The sequence below is a fragment of the Glandiceps talaboti genome, chromosome 22, assembly GCF_964340395.1.
Source record: "Glandiceps talaboti chromosome 22, keGlaTala1.1, whole genome shotgun sequence".
NCBI lineage: Eukaryota > Metazoa > Hemichordata > Enteropneusta > Spengelidae > Glandiceps > Glandiceps talaboti.
In genome coordinates this window covers 11849817-11876630 of record NC_135570.1, presented here as the reverse complement: position 1 = coordinate 11876630, position 26814 = coordinate 11849817, and the positions used below count along the sequence as shown (strand labels likewise).

The following is a 26814-nucleotide window of genomic DNA, read 5'->3' as shown; positions in this document are numbered from 1 at the left end:
TTGGCACATAACCCTCTCGAACGAGTTGACTATCTATTACTTATAAGTTTTCAAAGAAGATAAAATTGATAGTACATTGACCAATAGGATACACTTAATGGTATTATTATTTCCATGAAATTACTATGTTAGAAAATAGGGTTGACATTTATATTTGTAATATTGAACAAAGTCTAGTAAGAATTATAGTAGTCTTTATTTGGAGTGGTACATTCTGATTTGTTAAAGCTACTATGAAAGTTAATTTGTGTCATTTATTTGAAATTGTTTCAAAATTATAGTCAAATAAATTTTGTAATAAAGAATCATTTGTTATGCAGCTGTTTCAAAATTATAGTCAATAAATACATTTTCTAATAAAGAATCATTTGTTGTGTAGCAACAAATTACTCTTACTCCAACTCCAACTCCTACTCCTACTCCTACTCCTACTCCTACTCCAACTCCAACTCCAACTCCTACTCCTACTCCTACTCCAACTCCAACTCCAACTCCAACTCCAACTCCAACTCCAACTCCAACTCCAACTCCAACTCCAACTCGGGTTGCCTGTCTAGGAATTGAACTCAGGACTCTGTCTTGCCAGTCCACATCTTACCCACTACTCTGTCGGGTCCCCCCCACTTACACTAGTAAGTCTATCACTTTTATCTATTACAATCACCAAGTGATTGGAAAAAAAATGTCTATACCCCAACAGGAATTGAACCTGAAATTGTACAGGCTAAGGGTTGAAGTCGAGAACCTTAACCACTCTGCCACATTGGTCCTGTGATGATATACATTACTTTAAATGCTTTATATATTTACAATCATTACCAATTAGTGAAAAAAATTCTTCTCCAATTTGTAATTGCAGTGAAACTTAGTGGTGGTGTTTTGTGTAGAACCATCCAGTATTTGGCCAAAAATTCATCCACACATTCATTCATAAAAAAAGTCACAGAACTAGCAGTATTTAACTAGCAGTATTAATTTATTTTCAAATAGAAAATGTTTTATACTACATCACGTAGTAAAGTGTTTTTTTTTTCCTTTTCCTCTTTTTTTTTTTAAATTTGATTTTTGCATTTTGCCAAGTGCTGTAAAATTATAGTTTGAAACGAAGAGAGCACAGAGACAGGAAAATACCATGTACATAATGTCAACAAATTTATGTACAGTCAAAATACCTTTATACATTACATCTTCAACACTAAGAGAACACAGTGCATTTGTATACAGTTTGACAGACTGGTAAGGGACGATCACACAAGCTCAACAAGCGAACTTTGTTCATTTAGGGGTGAGGGAACTGGGTTTGTTTAGGTGGAGGGGTCATTTTTGCACTTCTAACCAAATTTCAGCAAAACTTTCACTCCTTAAAATGAGATATGGTGCTGAGTTTGTGGTAGTATTTTAAAGACCTTTACATTTATACATCGATCATAGTGGTGTGAATGCTACAGTTCTCATACATAAATGTTTGATGTCACACTTGGGGGTTGGGGGATTTTTTTTTAACCTTACCGAACCGAACAATGTTTGTTTGTTGAGCTTGTGCGACATTATGCGATCATCCCTAACACATTCTTTAGTTGTCTTCTAAAATAAAACTGTAACATACCTGCTGGTAGAAATCTGAAGAACACCATTTCTACATTGCATCACTTAGCCCATGGTAAAAGCAAAAGAAAAACAATTCTGGCCACAGAGGGCGCTGTTGACTAATGTAGTTAGATGTATAATAAATTGAGGACATGCTTGCTGTTCATTACTAGGCCTTTAATTCCCTACAAATTGAAAGATTCTTGGTGTTTATTAAACATTATAGAACAAAACTTATCCGTAAAAGTTGTGTCAACTGCAAACAAACTTTAACGAAACGATAACACAATTTCTATAGGACCAAAGTGAACCTCACAAAATAGTTAAACAGTGACAGAGGATACATATTATTTATTAGATTTAGGGGGTCACCAATTGAGTAGCTTCAACTCGCTTATTTTTTTAATTTTCAATTTTCAAATTTTTTTAAATATTTTTTTTCTTCATTTTTTTGTTGTTTTTTCCTGCTTCTCATTTTTGTAAATTTTCCCAATAATTAATGTTAATTTTCCATCATCGTAATTTCATGATGTTTATGACTGCAGTCTTCTAGCTAAAAAAAGTCATAATTCTAAACTTCAAACTATTCTACCATACATTTTTTTTTAACCTTAGAAATATTTTTGATTTGCACCGTTTAAAAGCTAACCACACTTGTCGGTCACAACTTACAGAATCCTGAAAGGTGGGAGAAAAATCCAAAGAACTTCTCAAAAGGAAATCATAACAATAGCATTGTTTTCATACCGAAAAAAAACTGTGTCGTACCCTCTGTGTTACATTTTTCAACATTTTTTTCAGAAATGTTATCAAGAACAAGCCAGTAGAAGACATAGTCCCCAACTGGTGTGTTATACAGCTGAGTTATTTTGCAAATTTGAATGGTTTCTGTAGATGTAGGCACTTGAATGGTGTCCATTGAACTTTTGGAGATAAAATGCAAAATGTGCTTTTTGATCACAAATATGGCTGCCATTTTGCTGTACAGGTCAAGGTTGTGAAATTAAGTGACGTTCATATGCGTCAGTCAAACTCAAGTCATGATTACATTTTCATCACTTGAAATGTTTGATTCAAAAAGCTATGAAGATAACCCAAATTTGGCTATTTGACCCTGCAGAAGACTTTCAGGGTCAAAGGTCAAGGTCTTAAAAGAAAGCACATATTTGATATGGGTGGAGTCTACATATAATACATCCAAAGTTTACGATGCATATTATGCAATTTAACAACAAATATGGCTGCCATTCGGCCATATTTGATTCAGTCACAAAACAAAGTGACGTGCATATGTCTCACATAGTATGTTACCTTTGTGCCAGGTTTGGTTGAAATCAGTTGGTGGATTGCCAGAGATATGAGGGTGAACACACGGACGGATGGACGGAACCCAACGTATAACTCCCCTCCGGGCAAGTGCCTGTTGGAGACTAAAAAATCACTACGATAACATTATTCTATGTCTCATCAAATGGTTCAACAATATTTCTAAATTACGAAGTTCAATGGAAACTGCAAATAATTTGCTCTCTACTATTTCCATACATGTACTTACGAAATTTTGATATAAATTTTTTTTTGGACAGTTCTTTTTCAATTTGTGTAAAAGTGTATATACCACCTCACTACAAAACTATCATATCAGTTCATGGTTTAGCAGCATCTCTAAGTACACTGGAACAAATTTACTGAAAAAAACGAGTGCTTAAATCGTCATGACAACGTAGTAGAAATCAATTTTACATGCAGTCTCATCCATTACTACATACTGGTATATAACACTCTTACGACTTTTGAGACAGTTTCATACAGTTCGCCTTGAATCAATAAAATTTGAAAGCCGATTTGTATTTTTGGTGAAAATGAGATTCTTTGGAAATCGTGTATCATAACTAACCTAAACCACAACAACAGAATGATCTAAATATTTATCAGTTTTCTAGAAAGTGCCACTCACATATTACTAAACAAGTTGTTATATCCTCATTCAATACTTCCTGTGATCTGTGATCAACTTTAACATAAAAACTGAATAAAAATCGTTGATACGAAAAGAAAATACTTGTACATCAACCCTTGTAATAATTACAATAGTGTGATGGATAACCCAGAATTAAAGTATTTCCAATTCTTGAGTAACTTTTAGTAGGATTTGATATTGTGTGAAGATTTGAAAATAAAAGACATGGCAGACAAACATTAGCCCTACATAGCTATCCCTTTAGACAACTTACACTAATTAACATGATTCGTCACTAGAGGGCGCCCTTTAAGTCCATTCCTTTGGGCCTATTTTTCACATATTTTGTTGAAAACTCAATTGAATTTCTTATCTGCTTGAACAGCCCAAGCCTGCTGTATTATGAACCAAAAAATTCAGTCAAGCATATCATAATCATAGAAAGGTCCAGGGTGACATTTAATATCTGTGACTAACTTAAAATAACTAGTATGGCAAACGTAAAGTTTTATTCTCCACATAATTGTGAACCAAAACTTTCAGCAAATTTTATCTATCTTTACCCAAAATTTTGAGTTGTGGTCTCCTAAAACAGCAATTTCGACAATAGGTTGATGCGATAGAAGAGCAACTAATAACTACACCCCTCTTGTCAAAGCAATGGACCAACCCATGAAAAGGAAACAATAGGACCATACCAATGTTAATGGAGAATAGGGGTGCAAGCATACTAGTAATGATTTACAGAACTCTAAAATGACAGTCAATAATAATGATGTATCATTGATATTGAAGTTAAGCGCCGTGTGGCTTTCATCAATATCACCATTTTCCGGATACTATAACATAACTTATCTGGGGATAAACAATGTACAGGATTCCTCTTCTACAAAGATAAAAGATGCAGTATCACGCACTATAAAGATTCTTAGCCGTCGAACCTGTCTTGCTAATCGTATCTGAATGTGCCTGCAAACAAACAAACAAAATAAACCGATTACAATCGTGGACTCCATGAACAAAGTATGAAATGTGTTATTTATTACATCAATGTTTTTGTTAAGGTTTGGTAACCATGGTAACAGAAACGGAGATATACAGCACAACTGGCATAGTTTCAAATACACTGCACTATGATTGGGTGAGGACCCTCAATATAATGAAAGGGGAACTGAGGTAGATTTTACCTCCTTACCACCCTTAACAAAAACACTGGTAGGGAACCCCAATAAAACGACAGAGGAACTTGAGTAAATTTTACCTGCATACCACCTTTAGCAAAAACACTGGTTGGGAACCCTGGTAAAATGACAGGGGAACTCGGGTAAATTTTACCTACTTACCACCCTTAACAAAACACTGATAGGGAACTCGTGTAAATTACAACGGCTTACCACCCATAACAAAAACATTGGTAGGGAACCCTGATAAAATGACTGTGGAACTCAGATAGATTTTACCTATTACCACCCATAACGAAAACATTGGTAGGGAACCCTGGAAAGTGATTGGGGAACTAAGGTAGATTTTACCAGCTTACCACCCATAACAAAACTACCGGTAGGGAACCAAATAAAATTACAGGGGAACTCTGGTAGAAAACCCCAATAAGCTGAGAGGGGAACTCAGTAGATTTTACCTGCTTACCACTCATGAAAAAACACTGGTAGGGAATCCTAACAAAATGACAGGGCAACTGAGGTAGATTTTACCTGCTTACCACCCTTAACAAAAACACTAGTAGGGAACCTTGGTAAAACAACAGGGGAACTCAGGAGAATTTATTTGGTTACCACCCTTAACAAAAACACTACATACACATAAGATGCAGTGACAAAACTGACCAAATAGTCATTTTTACCGACAAATATTTGTAATGATTTTATTATTCAGAATATGAGAATGGAGAGACCAGTGTGTCTATTTGACACTTAGCAATTTCTGGCGTCATTCCAAATTTGGTGTTGCCATATCTCTCACTAGCAGTCAATGGACATGAAAACCTAGATTTTATCATTTTGACCAGCTTTCCTTTGAGGGTAAGTAGCTAGATAGACACATGTTACCCACCCATGAGAAGACATGTCAGCTGGGAAGACCAAAGTGGAACAAGGCACAACTATGGTATTCTAGCAGCTCTTGAAACAAAATGTTACAAAAATCAAATAATTTTCTTACCTGGAAACCTATGATAAATTTAGGTGGCAAATTAAGCCTTTCTTTCAATCTTCGTCTGTGGATAAAAAGAAAATGACAACAAAAATTAACACCTGCAGGTTATATTCTTATCTTTTTTAATCCATGGTGTGGGGAGGGAAAGACAGGGGTAACACATATAAACAATCCTAGTTACAAGGTAATATCCTGGTAACTATGGTAATATCAAAGTTACTATGGTAATGTCCTAGTTACTATGGTAATATCCTGGTTACTATGGTAATTTCTAGTTACTAAGATAATATCCTAGTTACTATGGTAATATTCTAGTTACTGAGGTAATATCCTAGTTACTCTGGTGGTGATATACTAGTTACTATGGTAATATCCTTGTTACTATGGTAATGGCAAAATGCATCTGAAACTATGTATTCACTGAAGCCCCATCACTGGGGTTCTTACTAGTGTAATATACAGAGAGAATGTAAGATAATCATGCTGGGCAAGTGATGAAATTTTAAAATCAACAAGAGCACAGCAATGAAGAGCAATCAAAAGTCAAATATCTATAACAGAATTAGGGCAAAAATATATGCAGTTAGTCTGCAACACCTTCATTAACATATTAGAATTAGAAAAGTAATTTGAAAAACTGGTTCGTTACACTGGGCTCCATACACGGTTGCATGACTTGGGTCAATTTTTTTCCAATTTTCCGACATTGATTGGCTTCCTTCTAGACTGTTCAAAGTCATCCGGTTGCTTGATTAAAAGGTACATATATCGAACTATATATTGACGAGTTTTGTCCAGTTTTGATTTTTATATTTTGAGAAACCAAACAAATTTGACAGCCATGAAAATTCACTTCATCATGACATGTCTTGCAAAATTCTTGAACTGAGTGTTACACAAGGATGTCACCGTAAACGAGCTGTATTGACTCAAAATATAGACCTGCATCATGCTTACCATGAAGTATGTAAACTTTCCAGTGCATATTAGCAATATTATGGTTTGAATTTGGTTTATTTTATGCCTTGGAGATGCCATTTTCTATGAAAAATATGGAAGGAGCCTACAGTGTCAGCGTGTACTTATAGGGGATGTGATGTCAATTGAAGACAGATGCCAGGAAGTGTTCCCATACTGAGAACACCAACAATGACTGAACAACCTTTTTCGTCAACTAACCTTTACCTAGTATTTCAAAAAACACAAATGTAGGGCCATAGTACTTGCATAATCCACAACATTTTTAGTTGTGTTTACATATAATAATTTGATCCGATCGCATCACGTCACATGCTTGCTACTAATACAATCCACTCGTGTCGCACAGTAATAATCGACAATGACATTTCCTTTTCGTACACTTGAAATTTAGTTTTTTTCACTCATAATGAAGACATGATTTTTCTATTTATTTTCACATTCGTTGCAAGATTACAAAACACTAAACTGCGATTTCTGCAGATTTCTTATATTAGACTTACTTTTCCAACTGGAAGTTTGGAATTTCTTTAATTTAGGTTAGATTTATTTTTTCTTGAATAAAACTTGTTCTGTGTGGACTTTTATTTGTCTTTTGTGAGATAGAGGTGTGGGTGTCGATTTAGTGCGTTACTAGTCTTCATGAGTTTACCCTTCTCACTTTCATCAGTCAGAAATTACATAATTATATATTCCTTACATTATAGTACTTACTATGTAATTAACTGTATATACAATTGTAACTGTTCCAGCTTCCAACTAGGTTACTAGCAGATGACATCTTGTGAAATTCCATTGTATTTAAATTTCCGCTTGATATTTTGCAATATTTTATATGTAATTCTCAACAAAATACCTCGACATGTGTCACCTTACTTCAAAACGCTGTTCCAGTACATGTAAGCACCAACATGACCGGAGAAAATCCTTTCAGATTTTAAATACAAAGGGGAATGAGACACAAAACAAATTGCAAAAGCTGAAGCCAAATTATAGTTATAATCATTTTCACTTGGCAAATATTTGTATTTTGGAAATGGCAAGACATATTTATGTCATTCAAATTGTCAGCCCACAAAGGTTGGTCAATTCACTGAACTCTGAATAAGCTTACTATGGACTGCACATGCATCATGAACTTCAAAAATACACCTTGCTATAAATGCGAATTTCTTTATTCTGGTTCACTATTATTTAAAATTGCGGGGTAATATCAAATTAAACACAAATTACATCAAAACTTTATAATGGGTCTGAACTGTGATTTTAGTAAGCACGAAGAACTCCTGCTTTCCTCTTTGGCGTGTAAGATCACCCAGTCAAACCAGGCCAACTTCAAATTCTGGGTCAAATCACCCATTTTCTAACTCCCGCTTTCCTCTTTGGCATGCAAGATCACTCGGACAAACCAGGCCGCTTCAAACTGGGTCAAATCACCCATTTTCTACCGAAAAACGGATCGTTACATAACGACCTTGCTAAATTTTTTTTACCATGGTCATTAAAGCATATAAGAATCCATCTTTTGTGAAATTTGTAAACTTTCCGGTCCGTATTAAGGAAACTATGAGTGAAAAACCGGGCTGAAATTTCCATGGATTAGGTATGCTTCACAGAATGACTTTAAAATTAATATACAAATAAAGAAGAGATATCAGTTGAGGTTGAGGTTTACGCTTTTATAGTTATCTAAAATGGTGGATTCTGGTGAAAGTTACGGTGAGTTGAAAATACCCTAAAATACAGCCCCGGCCCATGGGCAGACAAGTATAACGGTCGCGATCTGAAGGATAGATTGTATGCAAATGAAGGTGTTGCAGACTGACTGTATGACAGTAATGGTTTCTGTAACTAGGGCACAAATGTATGACAGCCATATTTTGTAGAACTGGGTCAAATTGGGTGAGGTCAACTTACAGTAATAACTTTTCCATGTTTGTAGGTCAAAAGTTTTACACTTACAGGAGAAATTAAGATGCCATGGTGTTTCAATCAGGAGACAGGATGTTTCTTTTACACACAAAGACTACTCCAAATGTAAAAGAAACAATTCTAGAGGTGCCGCAAACAGTGGGGATGTAGAAGTAGTCAAGTTAACAGGTTGATTATTAGTCGAAAAGTGAACAATTGAAGTCATTAAAATCATCAAGTCAGTGTGTAATATATTTCAGCAGAAGCCTGTTTCTACTACTGCACTGTAAACAGCAATACTTAATTACTTTCAATGTGATTGGGTAAAAAATCCTGCTGTGAGTGTTGTGGCTTTCTTACTGTTAAGTCTAGAGTTGAATTGTGTCTATCTTTGTGTTAAGAACATCATGTCCCCAAGAGTGAAACACCAAGCCAACTTCATGTCTCCTGTAAACTGACTGAAATGTATATACACAAAGGAAGCAGATTTGTTGAAAGATATCACATTCACATTGAACTGATACCACCTAGTTGAAATAAGATAGCCTATGTTTTGTTATCTTAAACACTGCATCACTGTGGTTTGACTTCAAGAACTTCATTTAAGTCAATATCATATCACATCACATCACATCACATCACACCACACCACACCACACCAGACCACATCACATCAAAGTCAGGCAAACTACCCTACCATATACACTACTAAGGCGTAAAAAATAAATTGTGTGGTTCCGATTACATTCAATTTTAAAATAGGTGGGGTAGGTAGATTTTTTATTTTATTTTATTCTATTTTTTTTTCTATGTGAGTGTCTACCTCAGGTTTTCCATTGTTTTCCAAATGGTCTCTGTGGTGTTTATTTCTTCCTATCAGATGTACAGCCATTACAGATTGGAATGGTTTTATGTTGTCTTTTTAAGTTGATGTCAGTTTCCGCACCCACTATTTCTTGCGAAACTACACGATTTTATTATTTATTTTTCATGAATACGTAAAAAAAAGTTTAGGGTTGGCATGAAAAACTAGGTGGGGTCGGGTAACTGGAACCAAACAACTTTTTTTATTTGACCTATTCTATTCTTTGTTTTACCACTTTTAGACATTGGTATAAATTGCAACACAAATCATGAAACGTGAAACAAAACATTCTCTAGCGCAACAAAAATCTTACCAACACAACAGTGCTACACGGATAGTTGTTGTTAAAATGTAGCAATATTAATATGATATGATATGAAATCTAGACTTACCCTACTTTCGTTGTAGCTTCTGATTTAGATGCATCTGCTGTCCAAACGGCAATTTTATCACCCTTGTTACGAATATTAACTACAGCACCATTGACAGTCTCACTGTCATCATCAAATGCCTCGCCTACAAGACATAATATCTAAAAAGAAAAAGAAAGTACCATTTGTAAGAGGATGTTCCATTTTTGTTTCCTGGTATTTTATGTACACTTCAATTCGTAAAATTTAATACTGTTTTTCCCAGATTGTACTTTTTTGTGTGTAAGCAAGTACCCCCCCCCCACCCCCACCCCACCCCACAAAAAGAGGATTAATCAGTGACATTCCACTGTTAACCTGCAAGGCTTCTACAAGCCTAGTACTACTATGCTTGATTCTCAGTACCTGCAATACAACTAGCAAAATAACACCAGTGCATTCACTTGAATGAAGTGAACTTAATGCAAAGACAAATTAAGGTACATAGAACCAAGATAACTGATACAAAGATAACAGTGGGTGTTTGTGATGGAGGTTGATTCACCCTCTGGAAGACACAGACACAGACAACAATAGTATCCCATTCTGACTTTTGTTCCTGCATAGTTTCCTTTCTTTGGCTTATTGGATCTGGAATTGCGTGTGGTTTACGCTTTGACAAGGTACAGACACTTGTCTTTGCATGAACCTTGTCTCTCATTCCTGATTACCACAAGCAAGCAAATGCACCGGTGTTATTCCATGAGTTGTAACATTTTACCTTATGCTAGAGGGTTAAAATAGAACAAGAAGGTTGACATTTTGTCAAGTGCACCGTGTAGTAAATGCATTGTAGCATGTGGAAAAGAAGTCATGATGTTGACTAAGAAATAGTTCTGAAGTTTTTAGGATGTGCTTTGGTGTTGGAGAATAAAGTAATAATTTTGATGTATTCAAAATCTTGACTTTGAAAACTTTCCCGACACAAAATATCCTACAGGCTTTTCCAAAATTTGCCATGGTGGCACTCTACTTCCTGTCTGTGTGTACCTTGGGGGTATACATGGTATAGGTTATTCAGTTAATCATAGAGCACTGCTGCTTTCCTCGATGTCTGATCAATACAAAAAACATCCCTGATTTACACTTCTACAGAATACCCAAGGACACGGAAAAGGTACGGTGATGATACCCCAATTTGAGGGAGGGCGCTATATTCTCAATTTCCTGTTTGCAGTCTGAATTGAAATGACATTCCAGACATATATAAAATTATATGGACAAAGTTCACATTGACATATTTGAAATAGTTTCTACTCATCTGGTCATTTCTCTGTTATTTTTCAAAGGTAAGATGGACTTCAGCATTTGATTGTCAAGTGTAACATAGATTATGCCTTGGAAATAAACGCTTTAAATTATTTGCTGTTTCTGTTTTTCAAGTAAAAACCAACCTATTCTCAGTTGAAATCACTAAATTTTGGATCACCTTACAAACAGCGGTCAAATTGACACCAAAATCATTTTAGAATCCAATATGACCGTCTAATACCATGTTAACTCAATTGGAAAATACAAGATTGACGATTTCCTTGAAAACAAGATGGTTAACCCAAATATTTCTATTACCACAGATGAACCAGCAAGTTTTAATATTTGCATTTCCTGCTAACTGCTAGAAATTTATTGATGTGACATCATGAAAAGACTCTTCAGAACACAAAGTGTACAAAAATGCCTTCATTTCCTAGAGTGCATGTTCCCCTTTTATTTGTTCTCAAGGTGACTGAATTTTTGATGAAACATTTTTAAGAACTTTTGAAAACGTTGGATTAAACCAAAGAACAATTATTTATACATAAACCAAAATACTACATGCATCTGTAATATTCAGTGAACAGTTTCAAAGTCAATGGGCAAATATAGAGTTCATGGTGTCAAGAATCAAATTGTACAGTAAACCATAGCCACTGAAGAACAGTAAATTTGAAACAATTATAATCTATTCAAAATGATGACATCACGGTTTAACTTCAAAGTCATGGTTATTCAGTCTATTTCCATGACGACCACCTTCTATTACAGAGGAATGCCATTGCAGGAAATAGAGGCATGACTTCATTTCCTGGCGTGGTGTTCCCTTTTAATTGAAAACATTTTAATCCTGTATGATTTATCATTAATCTAGGATTGTCAGGGCCTGGTGATTTTGGTTGAAGCCTGAAAAAATCAAGCAATGAATCAACTTATAAATCACCCAACCAGCTTCCAGTATGAAGTAAAGTTCAGAGACACTCTACAGTCGCATGTCTTTACAACTGCAGTATGAACACAAGGGTAAAATAACACAAGGGTAAAAATAACTTACCGTTTCAAGCCAAAATCTGTCTAAATCACTATGTCTTTGATTTTTACTAAGACTAACTAGCCATCGGCCACCATTTTTATTCCTGTCATCCTCCCACATGGGTTCAATTCCATCCTGAAACACAAAAATATTTTGGTCAATCATACAATCATACAATTATCACCCATTAAGATGTAATGCTTGAAACTTGAAGAGATTATCTCCATTTTCTATTGCTCTAAATTGAACTCAAAATATCCCGCTCAAAATCTTGATTTGAACTGATAACTAAATTTCACTATAGAATAAGATGAGATGTCCATACACAAGTTCTATTCTTCCACTTTTGATTAAGAAACAGTTTCGAACAAAATCACTTGTCCTTCATCAGTGTCTAACTGGATCTGACAGAATGATCCAAATTTGCTGGAGGTGTTGAGTAACCAGAGGTGTGAAAAGGTTAGCTTCAATATATGTAACTTCAGGTGTACAAGTACTTATCTTGCAGCTGCCATCATTTACATATACAGGCAACACAACACTGCCCAGTAACATATTTATTTATTTATTCATTTTTTTTAGGTCATTGCCTCATTCCCAGATTAAGATGGCTGTTAGTTGTTGAAATATTGGAAGACTCTGATATATTGTTGCACTATTGATTGATGATATTATGTTTTGTTGAATGAAATTATTTGTACTTATACTTTATTGTATTTTATACTGATGTCTGTCAATATGGATAAATTGTCAATAAAGTTAAAAAAATATAAAAATACTTATTCCATAAAATGAATAGATGCAACTTAACCATATTTCCCTTTCAACAATCATTGTAATTGTTAGACCACACAACGCATCATGTGACATGTCATTTACTACTAAATTGCCCCTGTAAATACTGGCAGCAAAACACAATGTATTTTACAGACTATCAACTTACAGATTTATCACGACACATCTTAAACAACAGTTAGAAAAAGTGTTAGAACCCAACGGAATGAACAAACTCTTCCAAACCATCTAACTACATCTATTCTATTTTTCAGGGTGCATGTTTGCGTTCTTTTTGGTGTGCATCTTTCTGTGTGTACTTTACTGTTTATTTGAACTTTATATGGTATATCATTCTATTTTTCAATACACAGGTATTCGTTGGGTATTTAACCCACGTTTATCTTACCTATGCCTTTTAGTCGGAAAACTGTTATTTGAAACATCAAGGATTATACTGATTGATAAGGACTGTATTACTTGTTACTTTCACAATCCTAGATTATCAATTTATATGTTTATCAGATTAGCCGAAATCAAATGCAATAAGGACAGACATAGAAATTAGGTAATGTTTCTGAGAACCTCCTCAGCTGTAAAGACCCCCCCCCCCTCCCTCCTCACCCCTCCCTCTTTAGTTTTGTTAAGTTTAACAAATACAGACACAGTTTTTCTTGTTATTGATAAGTACCATCATTGCACTGACCTCATCTGTAAAAACATTTCCCCCCTTTTGGGAGTTTCCATTTTCATTTTTATGAATATTGGAGCATTTTTTTTGCCCTTCCCCCACCTTCCCTTCTCTCACACTATTATTGAACTTACCTTAAATAATGAGTAATCACAGCCAGACTGTAATCTGCTAGCTGCTTGTATGTGATTATATAACCTGTAATAGTAACACAAAAACTGAAAATGAAATTCTGTGTACGAATTTACAACATAAACAAAAGCCATGGGCATTGCCAGGTTTTTGGCATCCATATAAAATGAGTGACAGGTGATTCCAAATACTCACATTCACTATTGCTATTTTGCTAGACGACATGTTAGAAACATATTGGTGTTTCAATGTCTATGACTTTTATTTATCTTATTTCTACCATTTGCCGAGAAGAGCACTGCGATACCATCTTGACGGCATTGCTGCGTTTTTCTCCCACTCGCGTTGCCTTTTTAGTGGCTCATTTAATGAGAAAGTAAAAATATTTCATCTCAAATGAAATATACCAGTATTTAATCTTCCAATAAGGTGTATCATGACATGCAGTCCTGTCCTGACATGTAGTATCGTCAGTGATACTTCCATGCTATAACTGATTTACTCAGAGTCATTCAATGTAAACAGCTCTATATATCGCTGAGATTCCCGTAAAGTTAAAGTTACACACTAAATTTCGATGGCCCAAAATAATAGATGTCAACTAGCTGTCATGCCAAGCATGTGACAATACAAGACAACAACGAAAACAGTGAAACATTTGCAGGTCACTCTAATTTCAAATATAGACAACAAATAATTCGGCCGGCTTTAATTTTTGTCTCGCCAAGGCAGTCAAAAAATAATAGCAATCAACTTCTATGACGGGAAAAAAAATCGGCAATCGGAACATTATGCTTGGTTCAAAACATTCTAGTTATCATTAGAGGCATTTTGATATCAACTTGTAACAGTAGTTGAGCTCCTAGATTTATCGAGGTCCGAACTGGCATTAGAATTCAATGATCAACATGAACCCGATATACTCTCCAAAATCACTAGCATTCACTATTGCTTCTATTGTAAGACACGACACCTACATAAAAGGTGCTATTAATCTATCGAACATGGTAAAGTCATCATTGAAAGAACATTCAGCATTCTCAGATAAATTCTGACGAGTATCAAAGTCAAAATTACTAATGTCTGCCATTGCTTACTATTAGACACAAAATGTTCCCCTCTATGATGTCATACACTCTAAACACGAGAACAATAGGCAGTAGAACTGTAAGTCCGGGGCTGTTCAGGTCAGTCACTGATTGCTAGTTTTATCTCTTTTTTTCTAACTTATCATGTAATTTTGAATAGTCAGCGTTGCATTTACAGGTTAAGAGACTATATAAAGAACATTTTTCTAGGTTGTGATTTGCGGCATTTGGAATCACCTTCAAAGCAAAGGGATACAAAAGTGAAGCTGATTTCATTTGAATGCATTTCTTACGTTTAGGAAGCAGAAGAGTCATTTCTACCACCATGCATTGCTTCTTTAAAAACAACATTATACAAATTGTCATGAAACCTGCTGTACATGTGTGATGCATTATGAGAAAATTACTGTTTAACAACACACTAGAGTTCAGAGGTCAAGGGTCAGACAGCTGATCACAAATTACATCTAGATAATAATTATGACCAAAAGTCTTCCACTGTGTAAAATAATGTTATAAGAATTGTCAAAAGACCTGCTGTACAAAGGTACAAGTGAGGCATCATGGGAAGTTTACTGTTAACAACACACTACAAAGGTCAAAGTTCAGACAGCTGATCACAAATAACATCTAGGTAATAATTATGTCCAAAAATCTTCGATTGTGTAAAATACCACAATAAATATTGTCATGAGACTGCCTTTACATGTGTAAGGCATCATGGGAAGTGTACTGTTACGCAGAGGATCACAAATTACATCTAAAGAATACTTACGCCCAAAAGTCTTCAACTGTGTCAAACTTTGTAATTAACCTAAGATTCGCAGCCCATGTTTTCGACTTGTCATTTTTAAAGAACCATAGTGCCCATGTATTTTGTAAGGGATGTTTGATTTTCTGTACTTCCAGTGGTGCAGCTCCAACGGCACCTTTTTCTGTGGGACTTTTTGATAAATCTGGTTTAATGTCTGTTTCTCCGATCTCCTTGACAACGTCCATCGCCTCTTCGGCTTCAACTTTATCCTGGAAAGAAGGAAATATGTTGGATATTATACCATGCACACGCAAAGTTCAACAAAAAATATGGAACACATATTCTGGTCATTCTATGTCACGGCAATGCGTGTCTATGTCATTGGTTCTGCTGTGTTTGGAATATAAGTCAAAACATTCAAAATTGCCATCACTTTCCCCAATTTTTCTTTGATATTACTGGTGCTGGTATAAATATGTTATTCTCCAATATTTTTCTTCATTCAGACGGAAAATACTCGTGACCTAAGGGTTGTCACTACTCTTCTAGCAACTTGTACTGACAACGGCCCCTTAGGTCATGAGTATTTTCCTTGGCTGAACGAATATTTGGGAATAACATATAAACAATGACCTTGTAAACTGGAATAACAACTTTATATTCCCCTCCTGAGAGTATATTGAATCACCAAGAGTCTGTGGTGGCCCTGAAAAAGGCTGCATGGTTTATGTTCCTGATAGAGTCGCATCTAATAATTTGCACTTTGGTAATATCTAGTATTCAAGGGCATTGTAGCAGAGAGAATTGTTTACAGAGTGAAGACATACACAGATGTTAATATCATGCAAGGTGTCATGTGCAAATTTCGTTGGGAAACTGAATAACGACAGTTTTTCAGTCTATCGATATCTGTGGAATACATGCTTCAAATTCCATGTAATCTATCACATACATCGATCATGAGAAAACACACATATCCTCTAAAGCCTTTTGGTATAGTTTTTAATTTTAATGGGTAATTTGCATAATTAATGATTTTCGGTAATTGGGCAATATCTTAAGAATGCAAACTTCATCTACTCTACCCTACTCTGCTCTACTCTACTCTATAGAAAAAATGCTTCTTATATTTGTATACAATCTAGACTGTACGATATGTCGTGTTATTCAGCCTATCAAACTTCTTGATCGTTCCATTGATAGCGTGCCATGAATGTCATATCTTATACACTATATACAATCATATGAGGTGTGCTTTTAAAAGATATGTCACACCAATCACATGTGCAATATACTTTTTATACTACAATAAAATCTCTAAGGGCACCTGCCTCACAATCATGAATCAATCCCCAAACACGACATCTGAACTATCACTGTATCCGAGCCCAACTGCAGTTTTAGTCACATGTGCAATATACTATTTGCAGTACCCTTCAAAGTGAGGACAGTCCCTGATAACCAAACGCTACATACAACATCTAAGTTATCAAAGTGTAACTGTGGTCTTAGTCACATGTGCAACATACTTTTTGCAGTACACTAAAATCTCTTGAGGGCACCAGCCTCACAATCAAACCCTAAACACGACATCTAAGCTATCAGAACCGAACTGCAGTTTTAGTCACATGTGCAATATACCATTTTATTTGCACAACATTTCAAAATGAGAACAACAGCTTCATAATGAAACACTAAATATGACACCTAAATTATCAGTGTCACTGCAGTCATGACTTGGTCACATGTGCAATATACTTTTTGCAGTACCCTTCAAAATGAGGACAGGAGCCTCATAATGAAACATTACTAACAGTTATCAGAAGTGTAACTGCAGTTTTAGTCACATGTGCAATATACTTTTTGCAGTACACATTACTGCAACAAATAAACTGTGTGACTAACTCAAGACTGCAATTACACTTTGACTATAAAGTGACATGTGCAATAAAATAAAGGTCATCACCTCGCAATCAAACCCAAAGCCCCCAAGCTATCAAAGTGCAACTGTGGTCTTAGTCAATATATAGGCAATATGTGCAATATACTTTTTGCACAACACTTCAAATTGTGGACAACAGCTTCACGTTCAAACCTTAAGTACAACACTTTATTTTTAGCAGAACACTGCAAAATGCGGACAGCAAATTTACAAACTCTACATACATTTACAACACTGTGGTTAATCAAAGGAGAGCTGGTATAGAAGTATCATTACCATGACCTATGAAATAATATTCTCTTTACAAAACGCTATAATTAGTTATAACACATCCTAGGAAATCTAACGAGATTTACATAATGAAACCCTATCAAAGGATTATAGTACTTGGTAATGACACTAATTATGATTGATGCATGGTCTTTCACTAATGTCTGATTGTTGTAAATTGTCTTTCACTGACAACTGTGTGTGATGAAATAATCGATTATAAAAATAATTGTCTGAATAAATTCAGAAATCTGTTGAATGGTCAACACTGAGCAGTGCCCTAGTGTTGAAAGCAGAAAGAAACTGGAGTACCCAGAGAAAACCAGGGACAAAGTGAGAATCACTCTTCTTACATACTGACCTGGTTAACATTGTAATCAAACCTAGCTGACTCTTGGCCGGTTTGACCCCAGGCTGCAGAGGTCATAGACATATGAGCTAACCGCTCGACCACTGACAGACAACCTATGAACTAACCCAACCCACTGTACGATATTTTACCCACAACTCTCTCCGATTTGTACTTTTGGACATTATCACCTTTAAGTTAGACAAATCTCACAAGTGTACAGGGTTTTGTAAAAATATTTTTGCCATTTGCAAAGCATAGAATTGCCACTGATGAGTTTCTGAATACCCATTTTCATCGGTTCTGGTATCAATGATTTATTGCAGAAGGAGTAGCAATTTTAGAAAATTGTGTACAGATTTTCTTGAAAGACATGCAGAATATTTGCAAAGAAACTAAGGAAAAGATATGCACCTGTTTTGACTCTGCCAAAAATATAGATTTATTTGAATAGGTATGACAAAAGAAATTTACATATTAAATCTCATCATACACACTGACTACCCAAGTTAGTGATACTTGACATTGAAAAGTCATGTACATGTTTAAGTTGGTTGTTAGTACATTTTTATAAAACATTTAGAACTTTATTTTTGATTCCTAAGTGCAATTTTGTTACATGTTAATTAAACGTAATTACAATGTTTAAAATGTTGATAAGTATGGGTTATTGAAGAAGTTATAAAATAAGGAACCCCCAAGCATACTAATCAGAGAGAGTTGTGGGTAAGATATTGTACAGAGCAACCCAACTTGTTGTTTCTTACACATATCAGAAGATATATGTAGTGTTCCACTATTAACTGAAATATACTGAACTATTTCTATTGGCAGATTTCAAACCTCTATACAGGCAGAACACAAACAATTTGATCACACAACTTATTTACATGTTTACTAAATATCAAGGAAACCCTATCGTGGCACCATCGTGCGCTGACATCTCCGGAAGACAACGCTTAATGCCGCTGAAGACATACATCAATTGTTAACATTACAACATATAACATAACATGATACTGTACTAGAATTAAGTAATTTAAGTTTTATGTAAGTATTAACATTTGAACATTAAAATTATTAATAAACATAGTTTGTGTCACGTTACCGATTCATTTGTACTCACTATCTTAATTGCCTATTACACTATAATTTCAATATTCCTTAGCAATATTTCTATATTCCAGGAGTGGCCTTGAGAACATTACTGTATTCCGGGAGTGGCCTTGGAAATATTTCTGTATTCCAGGACCACTCCTTAGCCTGGCCATGTAATAGTAATCCTTACAAAATATATCACATGTCATGCGATAAAAATCTGGATCATTATAATGTTGCTAATTTTATCCCGACCTTCACTGGCTATCTGCCAAGCTGGGTAAAAATCCTGAGTGATTGCTTGAAAACTTTATACTCCACAGTTGACGATTGATCTTCTTTTTACAACTTGGTGATATTTTGTCACAGCGAACATTCACAAAGCATAAAATTCATCAAGCAAAAAAAAATAATAATTGTGTTTCTGAAAAGATGGCCTTAGAAAATAGTGTAAGTAGGTCGGGATTTTATTTTACTCAATGTTATTTTATTTTATAGGTCAGGGTTTCATTATATTTTACATTATTTTTTAATAGAAAAACATTTCTTCAACCCAGAGACAAACTGTCAGTGTCAGTCAGTGATAGTTTTTGATGAAATATGTACAGACATCACCGGGGAACGAAAACAAATATACACTGAGGTCAAGAGGACAAAAAAGTTCTGACCTTTTTTTAAAAGAAAATGTTTGAAAACTGTTCAGGGTTAGCAGCTCAACTAACTAGGGTCTTCAGGTTACTGGAAACACATATATTTGGCCTGACTGGTCAAATTCTAACCAGGTATACAGACAGGATATACAAATAACATTATGACATAAGTTTTGGTTACTAAAATATTTGACAATGTCAGTCTCGATTACCAGTCTTCTCTGTACATATGAAATTACCTCTATCACATTGTGTTAGCACCTACTTAGTTCCTATAATAAATTTTAGGTTTGTTTTTGTCTTTTGTAGACAGTCTTCGGTCAAACCTGAGACTATGCTACTACAAGTAGATATCATGTACACTCAGGAAACTTAAAAGAAACCCTTGCTGTGTTGCAAAGTTAGAGCATGACAACTATTTTGATGATTAAAAATATTACAGTGTCCTCAGATTTCACCAGCTGGCTCTTTCCCATTTGATAAACATCCCCACCCTCACTCCCTCTATCAATGAGTACCAACAAGAGATGCAACCTTTCAACTTTGAACTATAATTGTTATAGAAATTATACCCATCCTTAAACCCCACCTCCTTCCCCTCCAACAATATTGCTAAAAATTGGAGGGCATTGTGTATTTTTCCCCTTTCATATCTGTCATTGAAATTAGACATATTCATCATTGTGGGTACTTCACATTGCCATTGGTTTGGATCTAATCATATACTATGTGGAGTGTGCCTACAAATCATTTAGTTTATCACTAAATTTACCAAAATCAACAAAAATGACAGACTACACTATATATGCATGAAATTTCACTTGACTGTACTGCCCTCTCAGCCAATTTGACACACCACCAGTGTGTTCTCTAATGATAGCCAAATTTTGTTGCAAGTCAAAATGAGAAAAAACTTGCATTTCTTGAGAGAAACATAGTAGGAGATAGTGGAAAACCAAATTTTGGTGTCACTAGAAACTTGTACATCAATGGCGCGTCAAATTATCTTAGCGGGCACAATGCACACCACTGATACACAGCAAATTTCTTACAACAAACTACATTCCCTTATTACTTACTATGTGCTAACTCACAAGGAAACCCTTTTTCCTACCAACAACAAACATTGTTCTTTATTTGAGGGACATTTTTCCTGACCTAAGCTGACCGTATTAACTATCATAGAGTCTGTATCAATATTTTTATGTGTGCTTTAAGATATTTCTTAGTTCAGAAGGCTTTTTCTACAGCCTACTCTAAAACCAGAATTAGAATTTAAAGGAATATGAAGTGATGTAAATTCTACCACATTTCAATTCATTTGAATTCCCCTTCATTCACCTCCCCTCTCTCTTGCTCTCCTCTCCCCCCCCCTGCCCTCCTCTACCTCCCTTCCTCTCCCTCCCATTCTTCTCTCTATTTCCTCTCACCCTCACTTACATCAGGATTCAAACACTGTGATAATCAATCTACTGTTCTAATAATTTCTTACATATGTTTCATATCATTACATAATATCATTTTTCATTACTGAAAGTGTGTTATCAATATACACTACATTCACATAACAGACACCAGAGTCAACGCTAGTTCAAGAAAGTCATGAAACTAATCAGCTGGTTTCTAAGCTACATTCACAGTTGGATTTCTCAAATGTGCTACCCATCATAGGCCATCTTAAGAGCAGAGTATGCTTAAACTGTTCAATGTGAACCCAAACTAGCTGCAACTTGAACATTTTTAAAAGACTGTTGTACATAAAATGACTGACTTACTCCTAGTATCATACTCCCTGTACAGTAATAAATCACCTGTGGCTAAACTTTTGTGTAACAGACACATAATATAGTGCTTTACATCAAATCAAATTGATTTTTGGGTCCGCACCTAAAAATCAGTACCCAAATGCAGTCACAATATCAACCTACTACTGTGCTACTTATAGATAAAAAAATAAACCCACATGATATGTCAAGTGTGTAAATATTGGTATTTCAATAATTTTCAGCAAATATATTGTCTGATTTTTAAAAAAAATCCAGTTATAACTATTGAGGCTTTAATATATTACACAGAGTAGCTTTGTTTGTGAAAGCTGTTCAAGCAAATTATCGGTTAACCTTACACAACATCTGATAAAATTGCTGGTATGATGACAAATATCCTACTTCATTCACACATGTTATCATTGCATAAAAAATAATGTTCCCGTGGAGGTAATGTTTAAGGTTCCTACCAGCAGTTATTGAAATAACCCGTATCACATTACACAAAAAGTTATGACTCGACTATTGCTGAGCTGGTGAAAAATATTAATTTACAAATACATAATGGTAATATTATTTCGCTATCATGATTCAATCTCAAACTAAGTATCACAGTTCAAAATTATTTACACTATTTGGAATTCGTGTCCAAACTACCAAGTACTGTTTACTTTTGGTGTCAAATTTTAAATAGAGAAAGGAAAAACATTAAATTGAGACTGAGTCTGGTGTGACCAATCATTCATAGATCTTAGAGGGGATGCTCAAATGAAGTAACAAAGTCCCTTTGAAAAATATCAAGCTCTCCAGCGAAAAAGTGACATGGATGCAGTTTTATTTCTCTGTACACACTTGACAAATACTAAGTTATTCATGGCATGGTTTGCATTCTGGCGTCCAAGTTGAAATCACGTTGGGTGACATTTAGTTATAACTGTCGTGTTATTCTTTCTAAAGAATAATTTATATTGACAAATCGCTATTGTATTGTCATCAATGAAAATTTTGTTTCATTCAAGTGTGAACACATGGTTGTGCTGTTTTGAACCCAAAACACGTTTTCTAAAAATTATTTAGAAAATTTGGTCCATGTGTAATGTAAAACTTACGTAAACTGTGTTCGTTGCAACAGAACGAACATTTTGAAACGGAAAAAAAAATGAAACCGACAGGCCAGGCTTCCAATGATACCCTAAATTCAACATGCTGTTACATACCTAGCAAATATTTTCAGATCAACACTTTGAACTGTTTCGTTGATGTTTTTACGGGTGCGAACACTTGGCAGTAAATAATGTGACACATGTTTTCAGAATGAAACTCTAAATTTTACGTTTTTACATGCTGCACACTGTAGAGCTGATATGAACGTGAACACATGCCGGGTTCTGTGTAACCTCCATGTCCAACTGTGTTAGCATATTTCGTGAAACAATCACTGATACTTTTGGACTTTTGGGATTCTGTTCAATTCTTTCATCTGCAGTTAATAAAGGCGTCTTTAGTAACCAGTAAAACTGAAAAATTCTAATGGTAGCTCTCAAAATATCAGTATCATTACCTTTTCTCCTGTTACTTCAACTTGCTCGGTCGCCATTTTGCTATAGGAAGTTCCAATATGGCGTTTGAGTCACATGTTACCGGTGACCTCAGCACGCATGCGTTGACGACGGTGACTGACAAGACAAAATTCATGTATAGATCGTAGTATCCAATCATAAACGTTACCTTTGAAGAGAACTACATTGTAATATGTTGAGAAAATCTCGGATGAAATAATCAAACATACGACGGTAAATCTGGACAACCTTTTAAATCAAGTCGACCTGACATTGCATCATCACCATTTTTTATATCTTGATAAATTAACACATTTTCACTCAAATTTGAAATTGGTACAAATATTATTTCATAGTTATCAAATATTGGGACAATTCAATCTTTATTGGAGCCTATTGAATACAGGTTCACATTTAAAATTAATCTTAATCAGAATTTGGCTTTTAATATGATAGTCTCCAACATAATAAAACTGGGTTTCGATTGCAGTGAAACCTAAAAAACATGTTTTTCATGAACACATTTTTATTTTATTGGGCTTTTGTTCGTTCTATGTATGTATGTATGTATGTATGTATGTATGTATGTATGTATGTATGTATGTATGTATGTATGTATGTATGTATGTATGTATGTATGTATGTATGTATGTATGTATGTATGTATGTATGTATGTATGTATGTATGTATGTATGTATGTATGTATGTATGTATGTATGTATGTCTGTCTGTGTGTGTGCATGTCTGTCTGTATGTATGTATGTATGTATGTGTGTGTGTAGGTAGGTAGGTATGTATGTATGTCTATCTGTGTGCGTGCATGCATGTCTGTCTGTCTGTCTGTCTGTCTGTCTGTCTGTCAGTATGTATGTATGTCAGTATGTATGTATGTATGTATGTATGTATGCATGCATGCATGCATGCATGTATGTATGTATGTATGTATGCATGCATGCATGCATGCATGCATGCATGTATGTATGTATGTATGTATGTATGTATGTATGTATGTATGTATGTATGTATGTATGTATGTATGTATGTATGTATGTATGTATGTATGTATGTATGTATGTATGTCATGTGTTTTTGTTTGTTTCGAATTACCATCAAGCGTTTGACTCGTAAATTTTCATCAAATGCCCCCATTCAGAATCTGATTAAAGTCTGACGTAGTGAGGACAGTTCGATCTCTTTACAAGTCTGAGATTTACCTATATTTCTTTCGTTTAGCGTTGTTTTTTTTCGATCTTGTTGTTGCGGGAGCGATCGCCTCCAGTCCAACCACATAACATTTTAATCAGATTAACAGCTCAGTGTCAAGTACAAAATGTGGTGTTACATGTTAATAACACCCTATTTTGTACATCAACACTGAGCTGTCAACGAATGGACACTTCACCGGTGATACGTATGAAGTGGGTGTGAAGTGAGCGGATTCGTCGCACTTCAAACAATGAATCTGCGAAACACATTCTTTCAACAGGTGAATAGGTAAAGCTGATATCTGAGAAAATTACATCGATTTCCCAACCAAACCAAATCATGTACATTTGTACCATGATACTCATACTTCCCAGATTACTAGTTCACCTGCGCGCGCAGGTACGTACAGAAGGAATATGACCAGTAAACCTACATTTGTATACTATTGAATGACAATAAAAAAATTGTACTTTATATCGAAATATACTTAAATTTACATTTGTTTATTTAAACCTATAATCTCGTGATAGTATACTTTATCATCCCACTCCCAGTCCCCTCCGATCCGAAATATTTCGAATATTTCCACAGATTCCACCCAAATTCACCGCTGGTGGCCCAGGCTCTGGCTGCGAGAATCTAGGCAACCGTACCGCGCAGGTGTACTCATTTCAGAGAAATTATAAACATTTTTCATCTTCTTTATGCGCATGCCTCTTCGGGTAGTTTTGATTGTAAGTGTTTTTTACCATCTTACATCAAAGAACTCCAACCACTTTTTTTTTTCTCATGGAGGAAAGCTTCTCTTATCTTTCAAAAAAAAAGTCAAAACAACATCAGCACAGAGAGATTATAATTTTTGAAAACGTGAAGTGAAGTGCCAACCGTAGACGGTTTATTTGAAGATTGTTTCTAAACAATAAAATACATGTATTGTTACTTCAAACACTGACATATTTTTCCTTGTCTGTAGTCTCATCGTACTGGGTATGGACTAGCCTACCTGCAGACTTGAACGACTACTACTGTAACAGTATTCCCCTATCCTTAACTGACATTTGATTTTCGTTTGATATCGTTGTTTAAAAAAAAAATGCGAAACAGTGTAGTAGCGATAGTAGTTCAAGTCAGGTAGTTTAGGTATGGACAGGTTCCTATGGTTTATGAATGACTTGCCGTTGTTGGCGCACTCACAAACATGTCCCGCTATATGGAAATCGGACCATCGACATGAGCTCGTGTCACAGTGCAGTGGTTGATGGATTTTTTATAAACATGCTGAAAAAAAGTCAGTGTGTTTGGAATCTTCATGACAGTCGAAGTTTTAGCGCATGGCTGTGGTCAGTGGAAAGGGATGGGACAGGAGAAAAAAAGTATGTTTTTGAATCATTCGAATTCTGTCTTAGACAGTCCCTTCCGTTTGACAGACAGCAGCTACTTCTTCCTCCCCCCCCCTCCCCCCTCCCCCAGTCTTTCTTCTGATCTGATGAGATGTAATCCAATGTCTGTATGGTGTGGTTCAAACATTTTAAACTTAATCAATTTAAATTGATGCCGTTAATAATATATATTGCACATTTACATTTAAATTCCCTCTCACCCCCCTCACATTAAAATGTTTTACCCCTTATTCATATCCGATTGTATCATCGGCTTAACTCCTATCGTCATTAAGTAAACTTAAGGGTCTGTCTGTCTGTCTGTCTGTCTGTCTGTCTGTCTATCTGTCTGTCTGTCTGTCTGCCTGCCTGCCTGCCTGCCTGCCTGCCTGCCTGTCTGTCTGTCTGTCTGTCTGTCTGTCTGTCTGTCTGTCTGTCTGTCTGTCTATGTCTGTTTGTCCCCCTTTCTGGCTTAACTCCTATCGTTATGAAGTAAACTTAAAAATATTGACACCGTCTGCTTTTGTTTGTGGTTCAGCTAACTATCCATATCTATTGACATGTAAATTTAACTCTGTGGGTATCTGTTGGTTTGCCCAATGAATCTAACTTTTAAGAAGGTTCATTGACACTGAATTTCGTCAACCACCCCTCTCCTCCCCTCCCTTTCCGCTCGCCCCATTTCAATCATCCAAAATGTCCTACCTCCATATTTTGACCTATCCATGCTATTCTCAATGTCTCACCGACACCCTAGGCCTCTCTGCTATAAATCTGGCATCCACCAGTGGAGGGGATATAATCTGCAGACTGCAATATAATATAAATCAATGCACACAATTTGTCTGCTGTCTATAACCGTCGCTGTGGTAATATGGAACCCCTCCCTATAATGACTTATATCATAGTTACTTATTTGTGTTTGCTAATGACCAGACAAAACCATTCACAGCCCATATACTTGCTGATATTGTTGATCAGTTAC

General features: G+C 35.4%; 1 protein-coding gene across 1 annotated transcript; it reads right to left on the bottom strand.

Annotated features, from left to right (window-relative positions):
• Window positions 1–980: 980 nt before the first annotated feature.
• On the bottom strand, window positions 981–26587 carry LOC144452474 (eukaryotic translation initiation factor 4E-1A-like). Its single transcript, XM_078143572.1, has 8 exons — window positions 26535–26587; window positions 23246–23360; window positions 15631–15878; window positions 13770–13833; window positions 12192–12305; window positions 9866–10005; window positions 5726–5780; window positions 981–4516 (listed from the first exon to the last, which is right to left on the bottom strand). Exons 2-8 carry the CDS (start codon window positions 23279–23281, stop codon window positions 4457–4459), a joined length of 717 nt encoding a protein of 238 aa, XP_077999698.1. The 5' UTR covers window positions 23282–23360; window positions 26535–26587; the 3' UTR covers window positions 981–4456.
• Between the last annotated feature and the right edge of the window lie 227 nt (window positions 26588–26814).

Excerpts from the sequence above, each read along its gene's own strand:
- LOC144452474 (XM_078143572.1), bottom strand. The coding sequence starts at position 23,281 with ATGGCGACCGAGCAAGTTGAAGTAACAGGAGAAAAG. Across the intron at positions 12,306-13,769 it reads GTGATTACTCATTATTTAAG|GATGGAATTGAACCCATGTG; the intron begins GTAAGTTCAATA and ends TTTGTGTTTCAG. Across the intron at positions 4,517-5,725 it reads AATTTATCATAGGTTTCCAG|GCACATTCAGATACGATTAG; the intron begins GTAAGAAAATTA and ends GTTTGTTTGCAG.